The 22627-nt window shown below is 55.3% G+C and overlaps 1 protein-coding gene across 16 annotated transcripts; it reads left to right on the top strand.

Moving 5' to 3' along the window:
• The first annotated feature begins 42 nt into the window (after nt 1–42).
• On the top strand, nt 43–15143 carry LOC102445290 (hepatic lectin-like). Of its 16 annotated transcripts, none has more exons than XM_075902490.2 (9): nt 43–183; nt 5871–5978; nt 7155–7229; nt 8933–9007; nt 10681–10755; nt 12484–12558; nt 13059–13210; nt 14177–14289; nt 14546–15143. In XM_075902490.2, exons 1-9 carry the CDS (start codon nt 141–143, stop codon nt 14679–14681), a joined length of 852 nt encoding a protein of 283 aa, XP_075758605.2. In that variant the 5' UTR covers nt 43–140; the 3' UTR covers nt 14682–15143. The 16 variants fall into 16 exon arrangements, with proteins under 16 accessions (XP_075758605.2, XP_089630885.1, XP_075758603.2 ...); XM_089774759.1 differs by having other exon boundaries at nt 10639–10755; XM_075902488.2 differs by having other exon boundaries at nt 8891–9007.
• The last annotated feature ends 7484 nt before the right edge of the window (nt 15144–22627 follow it).

The following is a 22627-nucleotide window of genomic DNA, read 5'->3' as shown; positions in this document are numbered from 1 at the left end:
GTTAAACATTAACCTTTGGATTTAACATTCCTAGCGGAATTGTTAATTCTCTATTCTGGACAGTCCGGTGAGCAGGGCTCCACTTGCCCATGTTCTAGGGCCACCGAAAGCCTCCTCTGCCTCAGGCATCGTCTCCCAGCATGGACATGGAAAGGCTTCAAGACGAGCTGCGCATGTTTAAGGGTAAGCTCTCTCCCGTCCGTCCGATAGTTGAGGAAAGAGGGAAACAGGTCTCTGGCCCAGCTGGGGGGGGGGGACTGGTCATGGGATAAAAAGGGCCTCTTGTGGATCAGTAATGGGTTAAGAGACAGGAAATAAAAGGTAGGAATAAATGGTCAGTTTTCAGTGGAGAGGGGTAAATAGTAGGGTTCCCAGGGTTCTGTACTGGGACTGGTGCTCTGGAAAAGGAGGTGAATAGGTGGCAAAATCTGCAGAGGATACAAAATTCCTCAAACTTGATGGGGCCAAAGCTGTCTGGGAAGAATGACAGGATCTCCCAAAATTGGCTGACTGGGCAGGAAAATGGCAAATGACCTTCAATGTTGGTAAGTGCAAAGCGACGCACGTTGCAGAACAGAACCCTGGCTGCCCATACAAAATGATGAGGTCTAGATTAGCTCTTTCTGTTCAGGAGGGAGATCTTGGTGTCACTGTGGGTATTTTTCTGAAAACATCTGCTCAAAATGTGCAGCATTAGTCAAATAAGCTAACAATGTTGGAAACCATTAGGAGTCGTAGAATACAGCCTCTCTCCGAGTTACGGACCAAACACTTGGCCGTAACTCGATCTGTTCACGACTTGGACCCCGTTGAGTTACGTAGCGACCGCGCTGTTCATAAATGCGGGTCGCGTTCGTAACTCGGGGACCACCTTTCTGACCGCTCCATGGGAGCTTTGGTCATAACTTGACCATTTGCAACTCGGGGACCAGCTGTACTAGAACTGGCAGGGACCAGAGGTCAAGTCAAGTCAAGTCCAGTCCCCTGCCCTCACCACAGGACCAAGTCCTGTCTGACCATCCCTGACAAGTGGTTGTCTAATCTGCTCTTCAATATCTCCAGTGACAGAGATTCCACAGTCTCCCTCGGCACCCTCCCGAGGTGGATGGGAGACGGCCCCTATGCTCTGGGTGTCTCTAACCCTCTGACTGCCAGATGCTGGGGCTGGGATGGGGTAGATCACTTGATAATTGCCCTGGTCTGTACCTTCCTTCTGATGCAGCGTCTGGCACTGGCTGCTATTGGAAATAGTTTGATGTTTCCTGAATCTGCACCGTCCTTTGTGGGTGATGAATCTGAGGAACTGTCAAGGATTAAAGTGTCATTAGAGGAGGTTTTGGAACAAATAGAAAAACTTAATGTTAACAAATCTCCGGGACCGGATGGCATTCATCCAAGGGTTCTAAAAGAACTTAAATGGGAAATTGCTGAGCTATTATCTGTGGTTTGTAACCTATCCTTTAAATCGGCTTCCGTACCTAATGACTGGAAGGTAGCCAACGTGACACCAATATTTAAAAAGGGCTCTGGAGGCGATCCTGGCAATTACAGACCAGTAAGTCTAACTTCAGTACCGGGCAAATTAGTCGAAACAATAGTAAAGAATAAAATTGTGAATCATGTAGAAGAACATAATTTGTTGGAAAAAAGTCAACATGGTTTCTGTAAAGGGAAATCCTGTCTTACTAATCTATTAGGGTATGTCTACACTACCCTCCTAGTTCGAACTAGCGGGGTAATGTAGGCATACTGCACTTGCAAATGAAGCCCGGGATTTGAATTTCCCGGGCTTCATTTGCATAAGCGGGGAGCCGCCATTTTTAAATCCCCGCTTGTTCGAACCCCGTGTAGCGCGGCTACACGGGGCTCGAACTAGGTAGTTCGGACTAGGGTTCCTATTCCAAACTACCGGTACACCTCATTTGCAAGTGCGGTATGCCTACATTACCCTCCTAGTTCGAACTAGGAGGGTAGTGTAGACATACCCTTAGAGTTCTTTGAAGGGGTTAACAAACATGCGGACAAGGGGGATCCAGTAGATATAGTATACTTGGATTTTCAGAAAGCCTTTGACAAGGTCCCTCACCAAAGGCTCTTGTGTAAATTACATGGCCATGGGATAAGAGGGAAGGTCCTTTCTTGGATTGAGAACTGGCTAAAAGACAGGAAACAAAGGGTAGGAATAAATGGTAAATTGGATTGGAGAGGGGTAACTAGTGGTGTACCCCAAGGGTCAGTCCTGGGACCAATCCTTTTCAACTTATTCATAAATGATCTGGAGAAAGGGGTAAGCAGTGAGGTAGTAAAGTTTGCAGATGATACCAAACTGTTTAGGATAGTCAAGACAGAAGCAGACTGTGAGGGACTCCAAGAAGATCTCACCAAACTGAGTGATTGGGCAACAAAATGGCAAATGAAATTTAATGTGGATAAGTGTAAAGTAATGCACATCGGGAAAAATAACCCCAACTATACGTACAGTATGATGGGGGCTAATTTGGCTACAACAAATCAGGAAAGAGATCTTGGAGTTATCGTGGACAGTTCTCTGAAAACTTCCACACAGTGTGCAGTGGCGGTCAAAAAGACAAATAGGATGCTAGGAATTATTAGGAAAGGGATAGAAAATAAGACCCAGAACATCTTGCTGCCCCTATATAAAACTATGGTACGCCCACATCTTGAATACTGTGTACAGCTGTGGTCTCCTCACCTCAAAAAAGATATTTTGGCCTTGGAAAGGGTTCAGAAAAGGGCAACTAAAATGATTAGGGGTTTGGAACGGGTCCCATATGAGGAGAGGCTAAAGAGACTGGGACTTTTCAGTTTAGAAAAGAGGAGACTGAGGGGGGATATGATAGAGGTCTATAAAATCATGAGTGGTGTGGAGAGGGCTGATAAAGAAAAGTTATTTATTAGTTCCCATAATAGAAGAACTACAGGACACCAAATGAAATTAATGGGCAGCAGGTTTAAAACTAATAAAAGGAAGTTCTTCTTCACACAGCGTGTTGTCAACCTGTGGAACTCCTTGCCAGAGGAGGCGGTGAAGGCTAGGACTATAATAGAGTTTAAAGAGAAGCTGGATAAATTCATGGAGGTTAGGTCCATAAAAGGCTATTAGCCAGGGGATAAAATGGTGTCCTTGGCCTCTGTTTGTCAGAGGCTGGAGAGGGATGGCAGGAGACAAATCGCTTGATCATTGTCTTCGGTCAACCCTCTCTGGGGTACCTGGTGCTGGCCACTGTCGGCAGACAGGATACTGGGCTAGATGGACCTTTGGTCTGACCCAGTACGGCCGTTCTTATGTTCTTATATTCTTATGTTGGCGGATGAGAGAAGGAGGGGACCTTTCTCCCACATCAGAGATGTCACTGCTTTGACTTGAGACTCGTGAGCCCTGGTGTTCTGAAAAGAGCATCCGTGTCCAACCCAGGATGCTTCAGAGGAGCTGGGCTGTTGAGAGGATAGACACTCGGCATTCTCTGAAAACTGGAGGCCCCTCCCCTTAAGTTGTCTCAACCGCGGCACGACACCCAGAATGTGCAGCCACTCTCGAAAGTTTGGGACCCGGACTTAGCGTCCCGGGGGTGAATTTGGAATGTTAGTTAAGCCTCAGTGAATGATGAGGAAAATAACCCTCTAGCGGGCAGATGCTCAACACAGCTCTGACGCTTGATACTTGGTCACTTTATACAGTATGGGCGGAAGCGTAAACCCTTCCCTTGTTCAAAAGTCTCAGAGGGGTAGCCGGGTTAGTCTGGGACTGAAAACCATGAAAACCAATGAATGGTCCTGCAGCACCTTAGCCTAGCCAAAAGGGTAGATAATCTGAACGTTTGGGGGCACAACCCATTTCCTCAGCTAGATGGAGCCGGGGTCCCCCTCTCTTGTATCATGATTACCACCACTGAGCGGTATGTCTCATGCATGGTTAGGAGCTTGCGAGCTTTTGGGGGCTTGTCTCTGTTCTGCGTTTAGTCTCAGCCCTCGTCGACACTAGGAAGTTATTTTGAAATAACAAGCAGAGCATCCACCCTGCCAAGCCCGTTATTTCGAAATAAAAGGGCCTGTTCTTTTGAAATAACAACTCCTGCTTGTGAAGAGGAATAAGCTTATTTCCAAATAAATAAGGTGGTAGCAGAGACTAACAGATTTATTTGGGCATCAGCTTTCATGGGTAAAAGCCACGAGCGTGACCGTTTGGGTTGCATCTGACAAAATGGCTTTTCCCCACAAAATAAATCTGTGGGTCTGTAAGGTGCCCCGGGACGCCTGGGTGTTCTGTGTTTGCAATGGGGCCCTGATGCATAATGGAGTGAGTTCCTAGGCAGGGGCGGCCCGTCTGTATAGGAGAACTAGGCGGTTGCCTAGGGTGCCAAGTTAAATGGGGTGCCAAATAGTGCAATATCGTTGAGGGGTTTGGAGGGGGGACGCCGATTGCAGGGTTCTCCTAGGGCGCCAGTTGCGGGCAGCTAGTCTAAGGCCGCCCCTGTTCCTAGGCAGCACCATAACACACCCAAAAATAACATACGGTGCCTAGCACACTGGGCTCTAGGCTATGTCTAGATTCCATTGCTGTTCCGGGATACCATAGGTCCAAAGAACACATCCACTGTTTTGGAAAAGCAGACGCGCTCTTTCACCCTCCCTGTAAACCTCGTTTTATGAGGAAGACGGGATGGCTCGAAAGAGCAGGTTTCTCTGAAATGTGGTGCTGTGTAAACGCACCAAATTTTGGAAAAGCCTCTTTCGCCAGAGAAGCGGAAGAAGATACGCAAATTGCAAACCTTTTTCCAACCTAACTTTTTAGTCTAGATGTAGCCCTAGTCCTACAGGCCTTCTGTGTGCTTTTACCCTGTCCTAGACAGATTTCACAGGGGAGAGCAGCCTTGCTCATATTGGGGGTCCTGACTCAAATGGGAGTTGCAGGGGGATTGCAAGGTTGTTTTAGGAGGTCAGGATGTTGCCACCCTTTCTTCTGTGCTGCCTTCAGAGCTGGGCAGCTGGAGAGTGGTGGTTGTAATGTCGACTGGGCACCCAGCTCGGAAGGCAGCGCCCTGCCAGCAGCAGAAGTAATGGTGCAATACTGTACCCATGTCACCCTTACTTCTGTGCTGCTGTTGGCAGTACCTCTGCCTTCACAGCCGGGCCCCCAGCCAGCAGCAGAAGTAATGGTGCAATACTGTACCCATGTCACCCTTACTTCTGTGCTGCTGTTGGCAGTACCTCTGCCTTCACAGCCGGGCCCCCAGCCAGCAGCAGAAGTAATGGTGCAATACTGTACCCATGTCACCCTTACTTCTGTGCTGCTGTTGGCAGTACCTCTGCCTTCACAGCCGGGCCCCCAGCCAGCAGCAGAAGTAATGGTGCAATACTGTACCCATGTCACCCTTACTTCTGTGCTGCTGTTGGCAGTACCTCTGCCTTCACAGCCGGGCCCCCAGCCAGCAGCTGCACTTCCCCAGCTGCCCAGCTCTGAAGGCAGCGCCTCCACCAACAGTAGTGCAGAAGTAAGGTACCAATGCTGCAACTTTTGCCCCCAATATCCTTGTGACCTCGCATAACTCCTGTGTGGGTTAGGACCCCTACAACTACCACATGGTGAAATTTCAGATTGAAATAGTTGAAATCGTGACATTTATCATTTTTAAAATCTCCTGACAATGAGATTGACCGATATCGACTGAATTTGGTAGGGCCCTAGCTATAGACCTCTACACCAAGCAATTAACATTCTGATTTGGAGCTAATCATTTATTAACCCTCCTTTACAAACCAAAAATGGACCCTTCCTGGAATGTGGCACCAGAGTAGCTGCCAAACGTGGCAAGACATGACTCTCACACTTTGTTTCTTCTGGTTTAAAGACAGGCACTTCCCCCAGCAGAGGCTGAGGTCTTCCCTCACAGTCTACGTGCTGCTGGCACTGTCTTATCTGCTGATCATCATCCTGTTCGTGGTGTCGCTCTCCAGAGGTGCCTTCGGGAGCTGAACTGTTTCACGCTATTACTGAGGGGGGGAGTTGGGAACTCAGGGAGACATGGGGACTGGGTGCTCACAAGTCCTGAGCTCAAGCCCTGATACTGACTCCCCACGTTCTTGTTCTTTGTCTTAGCAGCAGCAAAGAGCCCGTCTGAGATTCAATCGTGCTGGGTGCTGCATGGACAGAGGGCGAGCCAGCCCCTGTCGTGTAGGACTCTCTGGCTAAGTGGACGCAGAGTGGGAGGGGGAGCGGGCAGAGGGTGGGGAAGCACGTTCTGTCCAGGCTCCACCGCAGGCCTGGGATAGCGCTGGGATAGAACCCGGATCTGAGTGCCTGCTGGCCTGGGTAGCAAGGCCCTGCCTTCATCTGCCTCTCTAGCAGGAGGGGCCCTTTGAAGGGCCCTGTGAAGCTCTAGCATTGTGCTTGATTGATCGTCTGGATCCATCAGGCACCTGAAAGCCTGGCTCAAAGGGGGGTGATAAATTACACCCGACCTGTTCAGCCCTTTTACTGCCTCATGCCGAGGTCTTGGTGCTGGGGCTGGTCTGAGGTAGCTGCCGTGCTGAGCACTAGAAAGAGGGTTACTACATCAGCACTCACCAGCCCGGCCTCCTTGGTCCTGAGGAACGTGGCCATAACCCCAGAGCCGGGCGGATCCTCAACTGCATGGCAGGGCTTTCCCAGGCCTGGATTTTTGCACCGATGTCGTACAACTCTCTAGTCACCTTTCGTACCAGGGCAGGCAGAACAGAGCTGTCCTAGTGCACCAACACCCATGCTGGGGGCAACGCTTGGAAATAGCCTCTGCAGCCTTTGCAACCCCGCCCTCCCCTTTCTCCCTTGGTGCCTTTGGCTCAGGTCAGCTGCTTGGAGTTTCTGGTGCCCAGCAGGATTAGCCCATGGCAGGATGGATCCCAAAGTGCTTTTTATTTCCCACAAACCCTTTAAATCCTGCTCCCTATTCCAGGTTGGAAACCGCCTTGCCTTTCCCTGGGTGTGGCTGTGGGGGCCTGGTCGGCTTTCCCCAGGAGTGGGCTTGGGAGGCCTTTCTAGCACGTGCAAGGGCTGGGTCGCGCATGGGGCAAAGAGTGTTGAAGCCCAAGAACAAATCGATTCCCGCAGATAGCAGGGCACGGTAACCTGACACGGCTTCTCCCTCGCCTGTCAGTTTCAGTGCTCTCGTCACAGCTGAGCGAGCAGCGCAGTGAGCTGAAACAGAATCATTCCAGCAACGAGTTCAAACGTAAGCACTGGGCACTGCCCTCTGGCCCCTCCCCACAGCCCCTGACTCCTGCTTTGCTCTGCCTCTGTTGTGCCCTCCCTGCAGGGCCTCTTCTTCCCTTTGCCCCTGCTCTGCCCTCGCCCCTTCTGGCCACAGCTGTCACAGTGCAGGGTATCTGCTCGGTCTGCAGCGCTGAGGATCCTGCTTGGAAGGTCCCTAGGAGCAACTTTGGGGCTTTTCCTGCCTCTTCTGCTTTCCCCTGCTCACTTCGTGCTGCCCCAGGGTTCCAGCTTCTGAACTTTTATTTGCGTTGGGGTCTGGGCCCAGCTTCCTTCTGTTAGTTAGAAGCAATCTCCCCCCCCCCCCCCCCCCCGCATGGTACCATGACTGGCCAGTTCCAGTGGTAACTGCTGTGTCTGTAGGAAGCTGGATCCTTGCAGAGCGGGGGCCATGGTGTCATTGCCACAAGAGGCAGGATAGATCTGTCCCACTTGCTGTCTCTGGTTCACCTGCTCTCTTCCTTTTCCAGTGTTCCCATGCGGATCAGAGGCCCGGGAATGGGAATACTTCAGTGGCAAATGCTACTACTTCTTGCGTGTGACATCTTGGGAGACATGGGGGCTGGGTGCTCACAAGTCCTGAGCTCAAGCCCTGATACTGACTCCCCACGTTCTTGTTCTTTGTCTTAGCAGCAGCAAAGAGCCCGTCTGAGATTCCCATCGTGCTGGGTGCTGCATGGACAGAGGGCGAGCCAGCCCCTGTCGTGTAGGACTCTCTGGCTAAGTGGATGCAGAGTGGGAGGGGGAGCGGGCACAGGGTGGGGAAGCACGTTCTGTCCAGGCTCCACCGCAGGCCTGGGATAGCGCTGGGATAGAACCCGGATCTGAGTGCCTGCTGGCCTCGGTAGCAAGGCCCTGCCTTCATCTGCCTCTCTAGCAGGAGGGGCCCTTTGAAGGTGTGAAGCTCTAGCATTGTGCTTGATTGATCGTCTGGATCCATCAGGCACCTGAAAGCCTGGCTCAAAGGGGGGTGATAAATTACACCCGACCTGTTCAGCCCTTTTACTGCCTCATGCCGAGGTCTTGGTGCTGGGGCTGGTCTGAGGTAGCTGCCGTGCTGAGCACTAGAAAGAGGGTTACTACATCAGCACTCACCAGCCCGGCCTCCTTGGTCCTGAGGAACGTGGCCATAACCCCAGAGCCGGGCGGATCCTCAGAACTGCATGGCAGGGCTTTCCCAGGCCTGGATTTTTGCACCGATGTCGTACAACTCTCTAGTCACCTTTCGTACCAGGGCAGGCAGAACAGAGCTGTCCTAGTGCACCAACACCCATGCTGGGGGCAACGCTTGGAAATAGCCTCTGCAGCCTTTGCAACCCCGCCCTCCCCTTTCTCCCTTGGTGCCTTTGGCTCAGGTCAGCTGCTTGGAGTTTCTGGTGCCCAGCAGGATTAGCCCATGGCAGGATGGATCCCAAAGTGCTTTTTATTTCCCACAAACCCTTTAAATCCTGCTCCCTATTCCAGGTTGAAAACTGCCTTGCCTTTCCCTGGGTGTGGCTGTGGGGGCCTGGTCGGCTTTCCCCAGGAGTGGGCTTGGGAGGCCTTTCTAGCACATGCAAGGGCTGGGGCGCTCATGGGGCAAAGAGTGTTGAAGCCCAAGAACAAATCGATTCCCGCAGATAGCAGGGTACGGTAACCTGACATGGCTTCTCCCTCGGCTGTCAGTTTCAGTGCTCTCGTCACAGCTGAGCGAGCTGCGCAGTGAGCTGAAACAGAATCATTCCAGCAACGAGTTCAAACGTAAGCATTGGGCACTGCCCTCTGGCCCCTCCCCACAGCCCCTGACTCCTGCTTTGCTCTGCCTCTGTTGTGCCCTCCCTGCAGGGCCTCTTCTTCCCTTTGCCCCTGCTCTGCCCTCGCCCCTTCTGGCCACAGCTGTCACAGTGCAGGGTATCTGCTCGGTCTGCAGCGCTGAGGATCCTGCTTGGAAGGTCCCTAGGAGCAACTTTGGGGCTTTCCCCTGCTCACTTCATGCTGCCCCAGGGTTCCAGCTTCTGAACTTTTATTTGCGTTGGGGTCTGGGCCCAGCTTCCTTCTGTTAGTTAGAAGCAATCCCCCCCCCCGCATGGTACCATGACTGGCCAGTTCCAGTGATAACTGCTGTGTCTGTAGGAAGCTGGATCCTTGCAGAGCGGGGGCCATGGTGTCATTGCCACAAGAGGCAGGATAGATCTGTCCCACTTGCTGTCTCTGGTTCACCTGCTCTCTTCCTTTTCCAGTGTTCCCATGCGGATCAGAGGCCCGGGAATGGGAATACTTCAGTGGCAAATGCTACTACTTCTCCTTGCGTGTGACATCTTGGGAGACATGGGGGCTGGGTGCTCACAAGTCCTGAGCTCAAGCCCTGATACTGACTCCCCACGTTCTTGTTCTTTGTCTTAGCAGCAGCAAAGAGCCCGTCTGAGATTCAATCGTGCTGGGTGCTGCATGGACAGAGGGCGAGCCAGCCCCTGTCGTGTAGGACTCTCTGGCTAAGTGGATGCAGAGGGGGAGGGGGAGCGGGCAGAGGGTGGGGAAGCACGTTCTGTCCAGGCCCCACCGCAGGCCTGGGGTAGTGCTGGGATAGAACCCGGATCTGAGTGCCTGCTGGCCTCGGTAGCAAGGCCCTGCCTTCATCTGCCTCTCTAGCAGGAGGGGCCCTTTGAAGGTGTGAAGCTCTAGCATTGTGCTTGATTGATCGTCTGGATCCATCAGGCACCTGAAAGCCTGGCTCAAAGGGGGGTGATAAATTACACCCGACCTGTTCAGCCCTTTTACTGCCTCATGCCGAGGTCTTGGTGCTGGGGCTGGTCTGAGGTAGCTGCCGTGCTGAGCACTAGAAAGAGGGTTACTACATCAGCACTCACCAGCCCGGCCTCCTTGGTCCTGAGGAACGTGGCCATAACCCCAGAGCCGGGCGGATCCTCAACTGCATGGCAGGGCTTTCCCAGGCCTGGATTTTTGCACCGATGTCGTACAACTCTCTAGTCACCTTTCGTACCAGGGCAGGCAGAACAGAGCTGTCCTAGTGCACCAACACCCATGCTGGGGGCAACGCTTGGAAATAGCCTCTGCAGCCTTTGCAACCCCGCCCTCCCCTTTCTCCCTTGGTGCCTTTGGCTCAGGTCAGCTGCTTGGAGTTTCTGGTGCCCAGCAGGATTAGCCCATGGCAGGATGGATCCCAAAGTGCTTTTTGTTTCCCACAAACCCTTTAAATCCTGCTCCCTATTCCAGGTTGGAAACCGCCTTGCCTTTCCCTGGGTGTGGCTGTGGGGGCCTGGTCGGCTTTCCCCAGGAGTGGGCTTGGGAGGCCTTTCTAGCACATGCAAGGGCTGGGTCGGCATGGGGCAAAGAGTGTTGAAGCCCAAGAACAAATCGATTCCCGCAGATAGCAGGGCACGGTAACCTGACACGGCTTCTCCCTCGCCTGTCAGTTTCAGTGCTCTCGTCACAGCTGAGCGAGCTGCGCAGTGAGCTGAAACAGAATCATTCCAGCAACGAGTTCAAACGTAAGCATTGGGCACTGCCCTCTGGCCCCTCCCCACAGCCCCTGACTCCTGCTTTGCTCTGCCTCTGTTGTGCCCTCCCTGCAGGGCCTCTTCTTCCCTTTGCCCCTGCTCTGCCCTCGCCCCTTCTGGCCACAGCTGTCACAGTGCAGGGTATCTGCTCGGTCTGCAGCGCTGAGGATCCTGCTTGGAAGGTCCCTAGGAGCAACTTTGGGGCTTTTCCTGCCTCTTCTGCTTTCCCCTGGCTCACTTCGTGCTGCCCCAGGGTTCCAGCTTCTGAACTTTTATTTGCGTTGGGGTCTGGGCCCAGCTTCCTTCTGTTAGTTAGAAGCAATACCCACTCCCTCCCCCCATGGTACCATGACTGGCCAGTTCCAGTGATAACTGCTGTGTCTGTAGGAAGCTGGATCCTTGCAGAGCGGGGGCCATGGTGTCATTGCCACAAGAGGCAGGATAGATCTGTCCCACTTGCTGTCTCTGGTTCACCTGCTCTCTTCCTTTTCCAGTGTTCCCATGCGGATCAGAGGCCCGGGAATGGGAATACTTCAGTGGCAAATGCTACTACTTCTCCTTGCGTGTGACATCTTGGGAGACATGGGGGCTGGGTGCTCACAAGTCCTGAGCTCAAGCCCTGATACTGACTCCCCACGTTCTTGTTCTTTGTCTTAGCAGCAGCAAAGAGCCCGTCTGAGATTCCCATCGTGCTGGGTGCTGCATGGACAGAGGGCGAGCCAGCCCCTGTCGTGTAGGACTCTCTGGCTAAGTGGATGCAGAGTGGGAGGGGGAGCGGGCACAGGGTGGGGAAGCACGTTCTGTCCAGGCCCCACCGCAGGCCTGGGGTAGCGCTGGGATAGAACCCGGATCTGAGTGCCTGCTGGCCTCGGTAGCAAGGCCCTGCCTTCATCTGCCTCTCTAGCAGGAGGGGCCCTTTGAAGGTGTGAAGCTCTAGCATTGTGCTTGATTGATCGTCTGGATCCATCAGGCACCTGAAAGCCTGGCTCAAAGGGGGGTGATAAATTACACCCGACCTGTTCAGCCCTTTTACTGCCTCATGCCGAGGTCTTGGTGCTGGGGCTGGTCTGAGGTAGCTGCCGTGCTGAGCACTAGAAAGAGGGTTACTACATCAGCACTCACCAGCCCGGCCTCCTTGGTCCTGAGGAACGTGGCCATAACCCCAGAGCCGGGCGGATCCTCAGAACTGCATGGCAGGGCTTTCCCAGGCCTGGATTTTTGCACCGATGTCGTACAACTCTCTAGTCACCTTTCGTACCAGGGCAGGCAGAACAGAGCTGTCCTAGTGCACCAACACCCATGCTGGGGGCAACGCTTGGAAATAGCCTCTGCAGCCTTTGCAACCCCGCCCTCCCCTTTCTCCCTTGGTGCCTTTGGCTCAGGTCAGCTGCTTGGAGTTTCTGGTGCCCAGCAGGATTAGCCCATGGCAGGATAGATCCCAAAGTGCTTTTTATTTCCCACAAACCCTTTAAATCCTGCTCCCTATTCCAGGTTGGAAACCGGGATGAATGAGTTCATTAAGGTGCCCAGATTGCCTTGCCCTGGGCATGGCTGTGGGGGCCTGGTCGGCTTTCCCCAGGAGTGGGCTTGGGAGGCCTTTCTAGCACGTGCAAGGGCTGGGTCGCGCATGGGGCAAAGAGTGTTGAAGCCCAAGAACAAATCGATTCCCGCAGATAGCAGGGCACGGTAACCTGACACGGCTTCTCCCTCGCCTGTCAGTTTCAGTGCTCTCGTCACAGCTGAGCGAGCTGCGCAGTGAGCTGAAATGGAATCGTTCCAGCAACGAGTTCAAACGTAAGCATTGGGCACTGCCCTCTGGCCCCTCCCCACAGCCCCTGACTCCTGCTTTGCTCTGCCTCTGTTGTGCCCTCCCTGCAGGGCCTCTTCTTCCCTTTGCCCCTGCTCTGCCCTCGCCCCTTCTGGCCACAGCTGTCACAGTGCAGGGTATCTGCTCGGTCTGCAGCGCTGAGGATCCTGCTTGGAAGGTCCCTAGGAGCAACTTTGGGGCTTTTCCTGCCTCTTCTGCTTTCCCCTGCTCACTTCGTGCTGCCCCAGGGTTCCAGCTTCTGAACTTTTATTTGCGTTGGGGTCTGGGCCCAGCTTCCTTCTGTTAGTTAGAAGCAATCCCCCCCCCCCCCGCATGGTACCATGACTGGCCAGTTCCAGTGATAACTGCTGTGTCTGTAGGAAGCTGGATCCTTGCAGAGTGGGGGCCATGGTGTCATTGCCACAAGAGGCAGGATAGATCTGTTCCACTTGCTGTCTCTGGTTCACCTGCTCTCTTCCTTTTCCAGTGTTCCCATGCGGACCTGAGGCCCGGGAATGGGAATACTTCAGTGGCAAATGCTACTACTTCTCCTTGCGTGTGACATCTTGGCAGACGGCGAAAGCGCTGTGTGAGGAGAAGCATGCACAGCTGGCCATCATTAACAGCCACGCTAAGCAGGTAAAGACAACGAGTGCGTCTACACAGCACCCTTCGTTCAAAAGAAGCTACGCAATTTGTGCTACGCAAAATAACTCGCCATTCCAAAATGCCCCTTAACCCTCGTGGAATGAGGTTTAGTAGGATGTTGGAATAAGCTGCCCGTTATTTCAAAATCTACTTTGATATCATGGGCTGTTTCAATAGAAGCAAAATAGCTATTTCAGAGTACTTCTGGTATCTCGAAATAGCTCCAGAGTGGAGTCGTACCCAAAGAGAGTCAGGATGGAAAACCCCTGAACTCCTTTCTCATGGCTTACCTTCTCTCTGGGTGCCTCTGCCAGTCCCGAATCCTTAGCACTCCCAGGAAAGCAGCCGTGTTCCCTGGAGATCTCTGCAGGTTCCCAACGTCACACGTATAGCTCTGTTGTGGTGGCTAGTGGGAATTGACTGTGAGATCACCACCTCTGAAGCATAACTTGACATCAGCTGGTTAACCCACTACAAAGGCAATTTCCCCCCCTTTTGATATTCTTATTTACACATCAAAAGCTATGAATGGGTCACATCCAGCCTGACTCAATTAGTGTCATCAACACAGGTCTACAGTTGACAGGTAACTGCTTTTGCTGTTATATATACCCTGGATTCTGCAATTTCCACTCAACTTATTTGAGGAACTGGATTTTACCCACGAAAGCTCATGATCTAATCTGTTTGTGAGTCTCTAAAGTGCCATGGGCCCACTCTTTGTTGTTGGAGCTATGGGAGCAGCTCTGTTAGCAGCCATAGGCTCTGTGCTCTATGAGAGACCCTGGCATTGTTACAGTTCCTGTCCGGGTGTATGCAGTGGCACTGCCCTGTGGGGTGTGTTACCCAGAGAACAGACATAGCTCCCCGCTTCTGCTGTAATGCAAAGGAAGAGGAAAATAACAGTCCTAGCAAAGGAAATTATTTCCTGCACTCCCTTCCCCCTTCTGGCTGCAGAATTTTATCATGTACAGGACCCGTGACAAGCGCTTCTGGATCGGCCTCTCAGACCAGAACGCAGAAGGGGAGTGGAAATGGATCGACGGGAGCGACTCCACAGCCGGCTTCACGTGAGTGTGGGCCTGGTCATTGCTCTTCCTTCTTCAGTGGAAATGGCCTCTTGGAGTCTGTTGGGAGAGCCCCACGGTTTGGAGCTGGGCCGCATTGGGCCATGGGGAGCAGCTTGGGGTGCTGATCCAATGCTATGTGGCGGCTAAGGCTGATTGCTCTCACCACCCAAGGGCTGAGCCGAGTGTCCCCCGGAAACGCTGGCTTCAAGTCCCCATTGTGTGTGGCTCTGAGCCTGCTCTGCCCCTCTGTCTGCAGGTACTGGAAAGAGGGGGAGCCCAGCGACAGCAACCACAATGAGGACTGTGCGCACGTCTGGACCTATGGGGAGTGGAACGATGTGCATTGCACCTACGAGTGCTACTACATCTGTGAAAAGCCTGTGCCTCTGTGAGCAGAGACCGGCCCAAAGCCAGCGCCCCGCCACGCTGTCCGGAACCTGCCCTGCTGCCAGCGCAGAGAGCGGGCGGCGCTGCCTCCTGGGAGAGGCTATAAACGTACAGATCTTGTTACTTTCCTCCCCTCCTCTGATCTTAATTGATATTCCCTTTACCTTTGGGTCCACTTCCTGGACCCAGAATGGACGCCCCGCCCTAAAAGCCTGCCTTTCTACAGCGGGAGACCTGGGCTGGCCAAAGAGTGTGGAAAAGTTGCTTTCTTAAAACCACCTTTTACAAATGAATTGTCAGAACATTCTGGGTCTTTGACTCCTCCTCTCTGTGATGCTAAATGAGGGGAAAAAAGGAGGAAAGCGTGAAAATTTTGATGCCAAAATTTTGGGTAAAAATTAATTTTGTGGATAAAGTGAAAACAAGTGATGAAGTTTTCAAAAATATTCAAACGTTTTCCAAATCTATTGCACCTGTTTTCATTTTTCACTCAGCTCTGACTGTAACAGACAGGCGTCCTCCCGGGGTTGGGCACGTGGGCAACGTCCCCAGAGTTGTGGGCCACTCGCGTGTGGATTGCTCGCTTGGGTATGTCTACCCGGCAGTGTTATTTCGGAATATTTGACGTTATTCCAAAATAACATAGTCTGTGTCTACACTACGAGTCTTTATTTCAAAATACTGGTGAGCTGGAGGACTTCTTGCTCCGCCTCCTGATAACTCTCATTTTACGAGGAGTGAGGGAGGTCGGAGGAAGAGCGCTCTTCCTTCAACTTCCTGCTGTGCAGACAGCGCCAAAAGCTGAACTAAGCTAATTTGACGTAAGCGACACAATTGACGTAGCTGAAGTTGCATCGCTTAATACAACTGTAGCCCTGCTGTGAAGACATACCCTTGGAAAGCCTACAGGAGAACAATGCGCAGTGTCCGCTGAAAACCACGAGAGGGCACAGTGAGATCTGTGATCTGAGCCTTCCCCGTTTTAGCAGGTGGCATATTGAGAGCACAGGGCAAAGTTTGGTGCAGTCGGGGGAAAGTAGCCAAAGTAGGATCATTAACAGCAATTACAGATTTATCCCATGGCTGATTCCCTGCCCTCAGGGGGCCAGCCCCAGTCACTGGGAGCGGGCGGGCCGGAGCCATCTCTGCAAGCTCGGAGCATGGTGGGAGGGGATCTGGGGTTAGGAAGAGATTCTTTCCTCCTGTAGAGCTAGGTGTAGTGGCAGAGGGCAGTGAGTAATGGATCCCTGGCTGGCTGGGGCAGGGCCCTACAACTGTAAAGCTAATAGCCGCATCTGCTGCTCAGTTGGCTGCTGCGGATTTGTTAACTCCAAGCCCCATCAGTGCTGGAACTGCCCCCTCCTCTGCCCCCATCCACTGGCTTGGAGGGGTTTCCGTTCTATACGGGGTTTACAGTTTGGTTCAGTGACTCTCAGCCCCCCCCGTACACATTGTTCCAGCCCCCTGCACAAGGCTGAGGACTCTCCCCCCCACCCCCCGGTGCTGTTTTCTCTAGGCATTCACGTGCCTCTCATGCTCCCTGCGTGGTGGGGGGAGGAAGCGTTGGGGTCAGAGAAGTGTCCCGCAAGGGATGGGGACAGATGCGTCTCTGCACACAGTGGTTCAGCTGCAGCTAGTCTGGAAATTATTTCCCTGTGGAAAACTTCATTGTGGTCAACATTTGTCTTTTGGAAAAAATGGGGGGTACGGCGGCCCCCTAAGAACTGGTTCTCAGCCAACAAGCCAAATGCTCTCCATGTAGAACCCGCCGACTCCCTTGCACCCCAACACTGTACAAGAGCTGGGAAGATCATTTCCTTTTGTCAAAAGCCATTTTCCATCCAAAATCGACTCCTCGTGGACTTTACAATCAGCTGGAGTTACACACGGCAGCCACCAGAGGGGCCCTTAGCCCCCAGCCGCCGCCTCTAGAGCTGCGGCTTCAAACTTTTCTCTCATGACCCAGTTGAAGAAAATTGTTGATGCCGCGACCCAAGATAAGTTCACTGGAGTGTGGGGTGAGGATGGGGCCTCTGGCTTTGGGGGGGTCAGGGCTGGGGCAGAAGGGGCTCACCTTGAGCAGCTCCTGGTCAGGGGTGCAGCAGGGGGGCTAAGGCAGCTTCCTGCCTCTCCTGGCCCTGCCGACCCTGCTGCGCCTAGAAGCAGCCGCAGCAGGTTCCCAGCCCATGGGAGTGCGGAGCTAGCGCTCGGGGCAGTGCGTAGAGCCCTAACCCTCTGGGTGCTCCCAGAGCTGCCATAGCCCCCCCCCCCCGCCCCACTCTGGTCACCTGATCCCCCTGCAGCAACACGGCCCAGTGCCCGACATTCCGCGACCCCGCGTTTGGAAACCGCTGCTCTAAAGGGAAAATTGTCCTCGGCATGGAGCTGCTGCACGTTCTGTCCTTTCTCCCTTGCATACTAGAAAAAGCAAAGGACCAGGCTGCAAACTTCAGGCCTCGTTTATCCTCCTGGGCCCCGGGCTGCTGCCGCCCTGCCCTGATGGGCTTTGTTGTGATCACAAATGATTCTCATCCCTCCCACTCCTTCCCATTTCACAGACCCGCACTGCCGCTCCAGCAGCTTGCACGGGGCTGGGACGTGCCCAGTAAGATCAGCGGTAGGATGAGCGGTTACTCCACTTGGGAGTGAGACAGGCCCTGTGGAGTTTGGTGCCCTGGAGCTCGGATTGGCAAAGGGGCTGAGCATGCGCTGGTCCCACCAACCCTGCAGATCCAGTGGAGGCACAGGAGGGAGGAGAGGAGCTATCGCCGTTTGTTGGGTGGCTATGGGAGTGCCTTGCAGCCCAGGCGTGGGCCAGGACCTCGTGTGCCGGGCGCTGGACAAAAGAAAGGAGTCAGCTCTGAGGTGCAGCGACACCGAGAGCCCAAGTCTGCTCCTGGTGCAGGTCTGGAACTGGTCGCTTTCCCTGGCATCAGTCTGAGCAGCCACAGCCCCTGAGTCCATTGCACACAGATGAGAGTCCTGCCTTGTGCCATCTCGGCTGCAGGCGCCACTTGCCGCTCGCAGGGTCCCATTGTGCTGCGCCCAGGACAGCCCTTGCTCTGGGGAAGCAGAGAGGAGGCAGCAGGTCAGAGGCAGAGCTGGGAACGGATCCCAGATCCCCTGGCTCTGCCCAGTGCCCCAGCCATTAGGTACAGAGGTGGGCTCCTTGTCTCAAAAGAGATACCAGCATTAGAAAAGGTTCAGAGAAGGGCAACTAAAATGCTAAGGGGTTTGGAACGGGTCCCATATGAGGAGAGATTAAAGCGACTGGGACTTTTCAGCTTGGAAAAGAGGAAACAGGGGAGGGGATATGACAGAGGTCTATAAAATCGTGAGTGGTGTGGAGAAGGTGAATAAGGAAAAGTTATTTACTTGTTCCCATAATATAAGAACAAGGGACCATCAAATGAAACTCATGGGCAGCAGGTTTAAAACAAATAAAAGGAAGTTCTTCACACAGCGCAGTCAATCTGTGGAACTCCTTGCCTGAGGAGGTTGTGAAGGCTAGGACTGTAACAGGGTTTAAAAGAGAACTAGATAAGCTCCATGAATTTAAGTCCATTAATGGCTATTAGCCATGATGGGTAAGGAACGGTGTCCCTAGCCTCTGTTTGTCAGAGGGTGGAGATGGATGGCAGGAGAGAGGTGGTTTGATCATTACCTGTTCGGTTCACTCTGGGGCACCTGGGATTGGCCACTGTGGGCAGACAGGCTACTGGGCTGGATGGACCTTTGGTCTGACCCCGTCTGGCCGATCTTACGTAGGTACAGCCACCCTCTGGAGGGCAGTTTGGCTGAACGGAGGTTCTAACCCGGGCTGGGGCACAGGCAGGAACGGAGTCAGAGCCTTCTCCTGGGGCACAGGCAGGAACGGAGTCAGAGCCTTCTCCTGGGGCGCAGGCAGGAACGGAGTCAGAGCCTTGTCCTGGGGCGCAGGCAGGAACGGAGTCAGAGCCTCGTCCTGGGGCGCAGGCAGGAACGGAGTCAGAGCCTTCTCCTGGGGCGCAGGCAGGAACGGAGTCAGAGCCTTGTCCTGGGGCGCAGGCAGGAACGGAGTCAGAGCCTCGTCCTGGGGCACAAGCAGGAACGGAGTCAGAGCCTTGTCCTGGGGCGCAGGCAGGAACGGAGTCAGAGCCTCGTCCTGGGGCACAAGCAGGAACGGAGTCAGAGCCTTCTCCTGGGGCACAGGCAGGAACGGAGTCAGAGCCTTGTCCTGGGGCACAGGCAGGAACGGAGTCAGAGCCTTGTCCTGGGGCACAGACAGGAACGGAGTCAGAGCCTTCTCCTGGGGCGCAGGCAGGAACGGAGTCAGAGCCTTCTCCTGGGGCGCAGACAGGAACGGAGTCAGAGCCTTCTCCTGGGGCACAAGCAGGAACGGAGTCAGAGCCTTCTCCTGGGGTACAGGCAGGAACGGAGTCAGAGCCTTCTCCTGGGGCACAGGCAGGAACGGAGTCAGAGCCTTCTCCTGGGGCACAGACAGGAACGGAGTCAGAGCCTTCTCCTGGGGCCCAGGCAGGAACGGAGTCAGAGCCTTCTCCTGGGGCACAGACAGGAACGGAGTCAGAGCCTTCTCCTGGGGCCCAGGCAGGAACGGAGTCAGAGCCTTCTCCTGGGGCCCAGGCAGGAACGGAGTCAGAGCCTTCTCCTGGGGCACAGGCAGGAACGGAGTCAGAGCCTTCTCCTGGGGCGCAGGCAGGAACGGAGTCAGAGCCTTCTCCTGGGGCGCAGGCAGGAACGGAGTCAGAGCCTTCTCCTGGGGCCCAGGCAGGAACGGAGTCAGAGCCTTCTCCTGGGGCGCAGGCAGGAACGGAGTCAGAGCCTTCTCCTGGGGCACAGGCAGGAACGGAGTCAGAGCCTTCTCCTGGGGCACAGGCAGGAACGGAGTCAGAGCCTTGTCCTGGGGCGCAGGCAGGAACGGAGTCAGAGCCTTCTCCTGGGGCGCAGGCAGGAACGGAGTCAGAGCCTCGTCCTGGGGCACAAGCAGGAACGGAGTCAGAGCCTTCTCCTGGGGCACAGGCAGGAACGGAGTCAGAGCCTTCTCCTGGGGCACAGGCAGGAACGGAGTCAGAGCCTTCTCCTGGGGCACAGGCAGGAACGGAGTCGGAGCCTTGTCCTGGGGCCCAGGCAGGAACGGAGTCAGAGCCTTCTCCTGGGGCACAGGCAGGAACGGAGTCAGAGCCTTCTCCTGGGGCGCAGGCAGGAACGGAGTCAGAGCCTTCTCCTGGGGCGCAGGCAGGAACGGAGTCAGAGCCTTCTCCTGGGGCGCAGGCAGGAACGGAGTCAGAGCCTTCTCCTGGGGCCCAGGCAGGAACGGAGTCAGAGCCTTCTCCTGGGGCCCAGGCAGGAACGGAGTCAGAGCCTTCTCCTGGGGCCCAGGCAGGAACGGAGTCGGAGCCTTGTCCTGGGGCCCAGGCAGGAACGGAGTCGGAGCCTTCTCCTGGGGCACAGGCAGGAACGGAGTCAGAGCCTTCTCCTGGGGCACAGGCAGGAACGGAGTCAGAGCCTTCTCCTGGGGCACAGGCAGGAACGGAGTCAGAGCCTTCTCCTGGGGCCCAGGCAGGAACGGTCTCAGAGCCTTCTCCTGGGGCACAGACAGGAACGGAGTCAGAGCCTTCTCCTGGGGCACAGGCAAGAACGGAGTCAGAGCCTTGTCCTGGGGCGCAGGCAGGAACGGAGTCAGAGCCTTGTCCTGGGGCGCAGGCAGGAACGGAGTCAGAGCCTTCTCCTGGGGCGCAGGCAGGAACGGAGTCAGAGCCTTGTCCTGGGGCGCAGGCAGGAACGGAGTCAGAGCCTTCTCCTGGGGCACAGGCAGGAACGGAGTCAGAGCCTTCTCCTGGGGCACAGGCAGGAACGGAGTCAGAGCCTTCTCCTGGGGCACAGGCAGGAACGGAGTCAGAGCCTTCTCCTGGGGCACAGGCAGGAACGGAGTCAGAGCCTTCTCCTGGGGCACAGGCAGGAACGGAGTCGGAGCCTTGTCCTGGGGCCCAGGCAGGAACGGAGTCAGAGCCTTCTCCTGGGGCACAGGCAGGAACGGAGTCAGAGCCTTCTCCTGGGGCACAGGCAGGAACGGAGTCAGAGCCTTCTCCTGGGGCGCAGGCAGGAACGGAGTCAGAGCCTTCTCCTGGGGCACAGGCAGGAACGGAGTCAGAGCCTTCTCCTGGGGCGCAGGCAGGAACGGAGTCAGAGCCTTCTCCTGGGGCGCAGGCAGGAACGGAGTCAGAGCCTTCTCCTGGGCCACAGGCAGGAACGGAGTCAGAGCCTTCTCCTGGGGCACAGGCAGGAACGGAGTCGGAGCCTTGTCCTGGGGCCCAGGCAGGAACGGAGTCGGAGCCTTGTCCTGGGGCACAGGCAGGAACGGAGTCAGAGCCTTCTCCTGGGGCACAGGCAGGAACGGAGTCAGAGCCTTCTCCTGGGGCACAGGCAAGAACGGAGTCAGAGCCTTCTCCTGGGGCGCAGGCAGGAACGGAGTCAGAGCCTTCTCCTGGGGCACAGGCAGGAACGGAGTCAGAGCCTTCTCCTGGGGCGCAGGCAGGAACGGAGTCAGAGCCTTCTCCTGGGGCGCAGGCAGGAACGGAGTCAGAGCCTTCTCCTGGGGCACAGGCAGGAACGGAGTCAGAGCCTTCTCCTGGGGCACAGGCAAGAACGGAGTCAGAGCCTTCTCCTGGGGCACAGGCAGGAACGGAGTCAGAGCCTTCTCCTGGGGCACAGGCAAGAACGGAGTCAGAGCCTTCTCCTGGGGCACAGGCAGGAACGGAGTCGGAGCCTTGTCCTGGGGCCCAGGCAGGAACGGAGTCAGAGCCTTCTCCTGGGGCCCAGGCAGGAACGGAGTCAGAGCCTTCTCCTGGGGCACAGGCAGGAACGGAGTCAGAGCCTTCTCCTGGGGCACAGGCAGGAACGGAGTCAGAGCCTTCTCCTGGGGCACAGGCAGGAACGGAGTCAGAGCCTTCTCCTGGGGCGCAGGCATCTCACAGCTTCGTTCCAGGTGGAGTTGGAGAGAAAAGCTGCCAGCAGGCTGTGCCTTGCCATGCCCTGACCCTGGGAGCACCAAGGACCACCCAGGCCAAAAGAAGCTTTGTGTGTGGACCAGCCAGGCTGGGTGCGAAGGCGGCAGCCGCTTTCTACATCTCTCAGCTTGGCTGGAGCCGAGGGTGCCCGCTACAGGGGCTCTGTGCACGTGGGAACGAGGCCGACAGCTACTGATGCTGGGGCGGGGAGCTGTAATCTGAGGGCAACGTCTGCCAGAGAGTTTACAGGGGCGAGTCCGCTGGGGGCGGAGGCCTGGGAGTGGCCGGCAGGTGCCATGGTTGGATCACCATGCAGCGCAGTGCGTTGCCCTGCCTGCACACAGGCTGAGGACACCACACAATGAGGCCTCTGCCCTTAATAACGAACGGCTGCCGTCAGTGGGTCAGTTTGCCCTCTCTCTTCCCGGTGGAGGAGGCCGCCTGGGAATCCAGGGCCCGTTGCTACTCGGGAGCCGGTGGGCCTGGCTGGAGAGGCTGCGGGTTCCACACACACTGGGGCCCTGCTGAGCCATGGGAAACAAGCTGGGTTGCTCCTCCGGCAGCAGGGCCTTGCGCAGAGCGAGAGCCATCACAAGTCTTTGCCTGGGGAGAGATTTTGCCAAGACGCTGCTGCACTCCAAGGCCTGACCACAGCCTGCAGCACAACTGCCAGGGGACACGGCCTAGAAAAGGCCGTGGCTGGAACAGAGCGCACCAACCCACGGGACTAGGACAGTGGCTCAGGGCAGGGCAGAAAACGGGCAGGCTCGGCTGGGGCAAGTTTTAAAAAACGAGCAAATTTCACCCAAAAATGTTGGGACATTTTTCAACAAAACTCAAATCAAGTCGGGGGGAGGTTGGTCCTGCCCCAGCCCTGCCGCCCGTGCACCCCACTCGAAATGGAAGGGGGCAAAGAACGAAAACAGAGGCCGGCGCACACCTTG

This window comes from Pelodiscus sinensis, chromosome 31 (genome assembly GCF_052426305.1).
Source record: "Pelodiscus sinensis isolate ZL-2025 chromosome 31, ASM5242630v1, whole genome shotgun sequence".
NCBI lineage: Eukaryota > Metazoa > Chordata > Testudines > Trionychidae > Pelodiscus > Pelodiscus sinensis.
Note: the sequence above shows the minus strand (reverse complement) of the source record. Positions and strands in the feature narration are given on the sequence as shown.

Excerpts from the sequence above, each read along its gene's own strand:
- LOC102445290 (XM_089774758.1), top strand. The coding sequence starts at position 141 with ATGGACATGGAAAGGCTTCAAGACGAGCTGCGCATGTTTAAGG. Across the intron at positions 184-5,870 it reads CGAGCTGCGCATGTTTAAGG|ACAGGCACTTCCCCCAGCAG; the intron begins GTAAGCTCTCTC and ends TCTGGTTTAAAG. Across the intron at positions 7,230-8,890 it reads TTCCAGCAACGAGTTCAAAC|CAGGGTACGGTAACCTGACA; the intron begins GTAAGCACTGGG and ends TCCCGCAGATAG.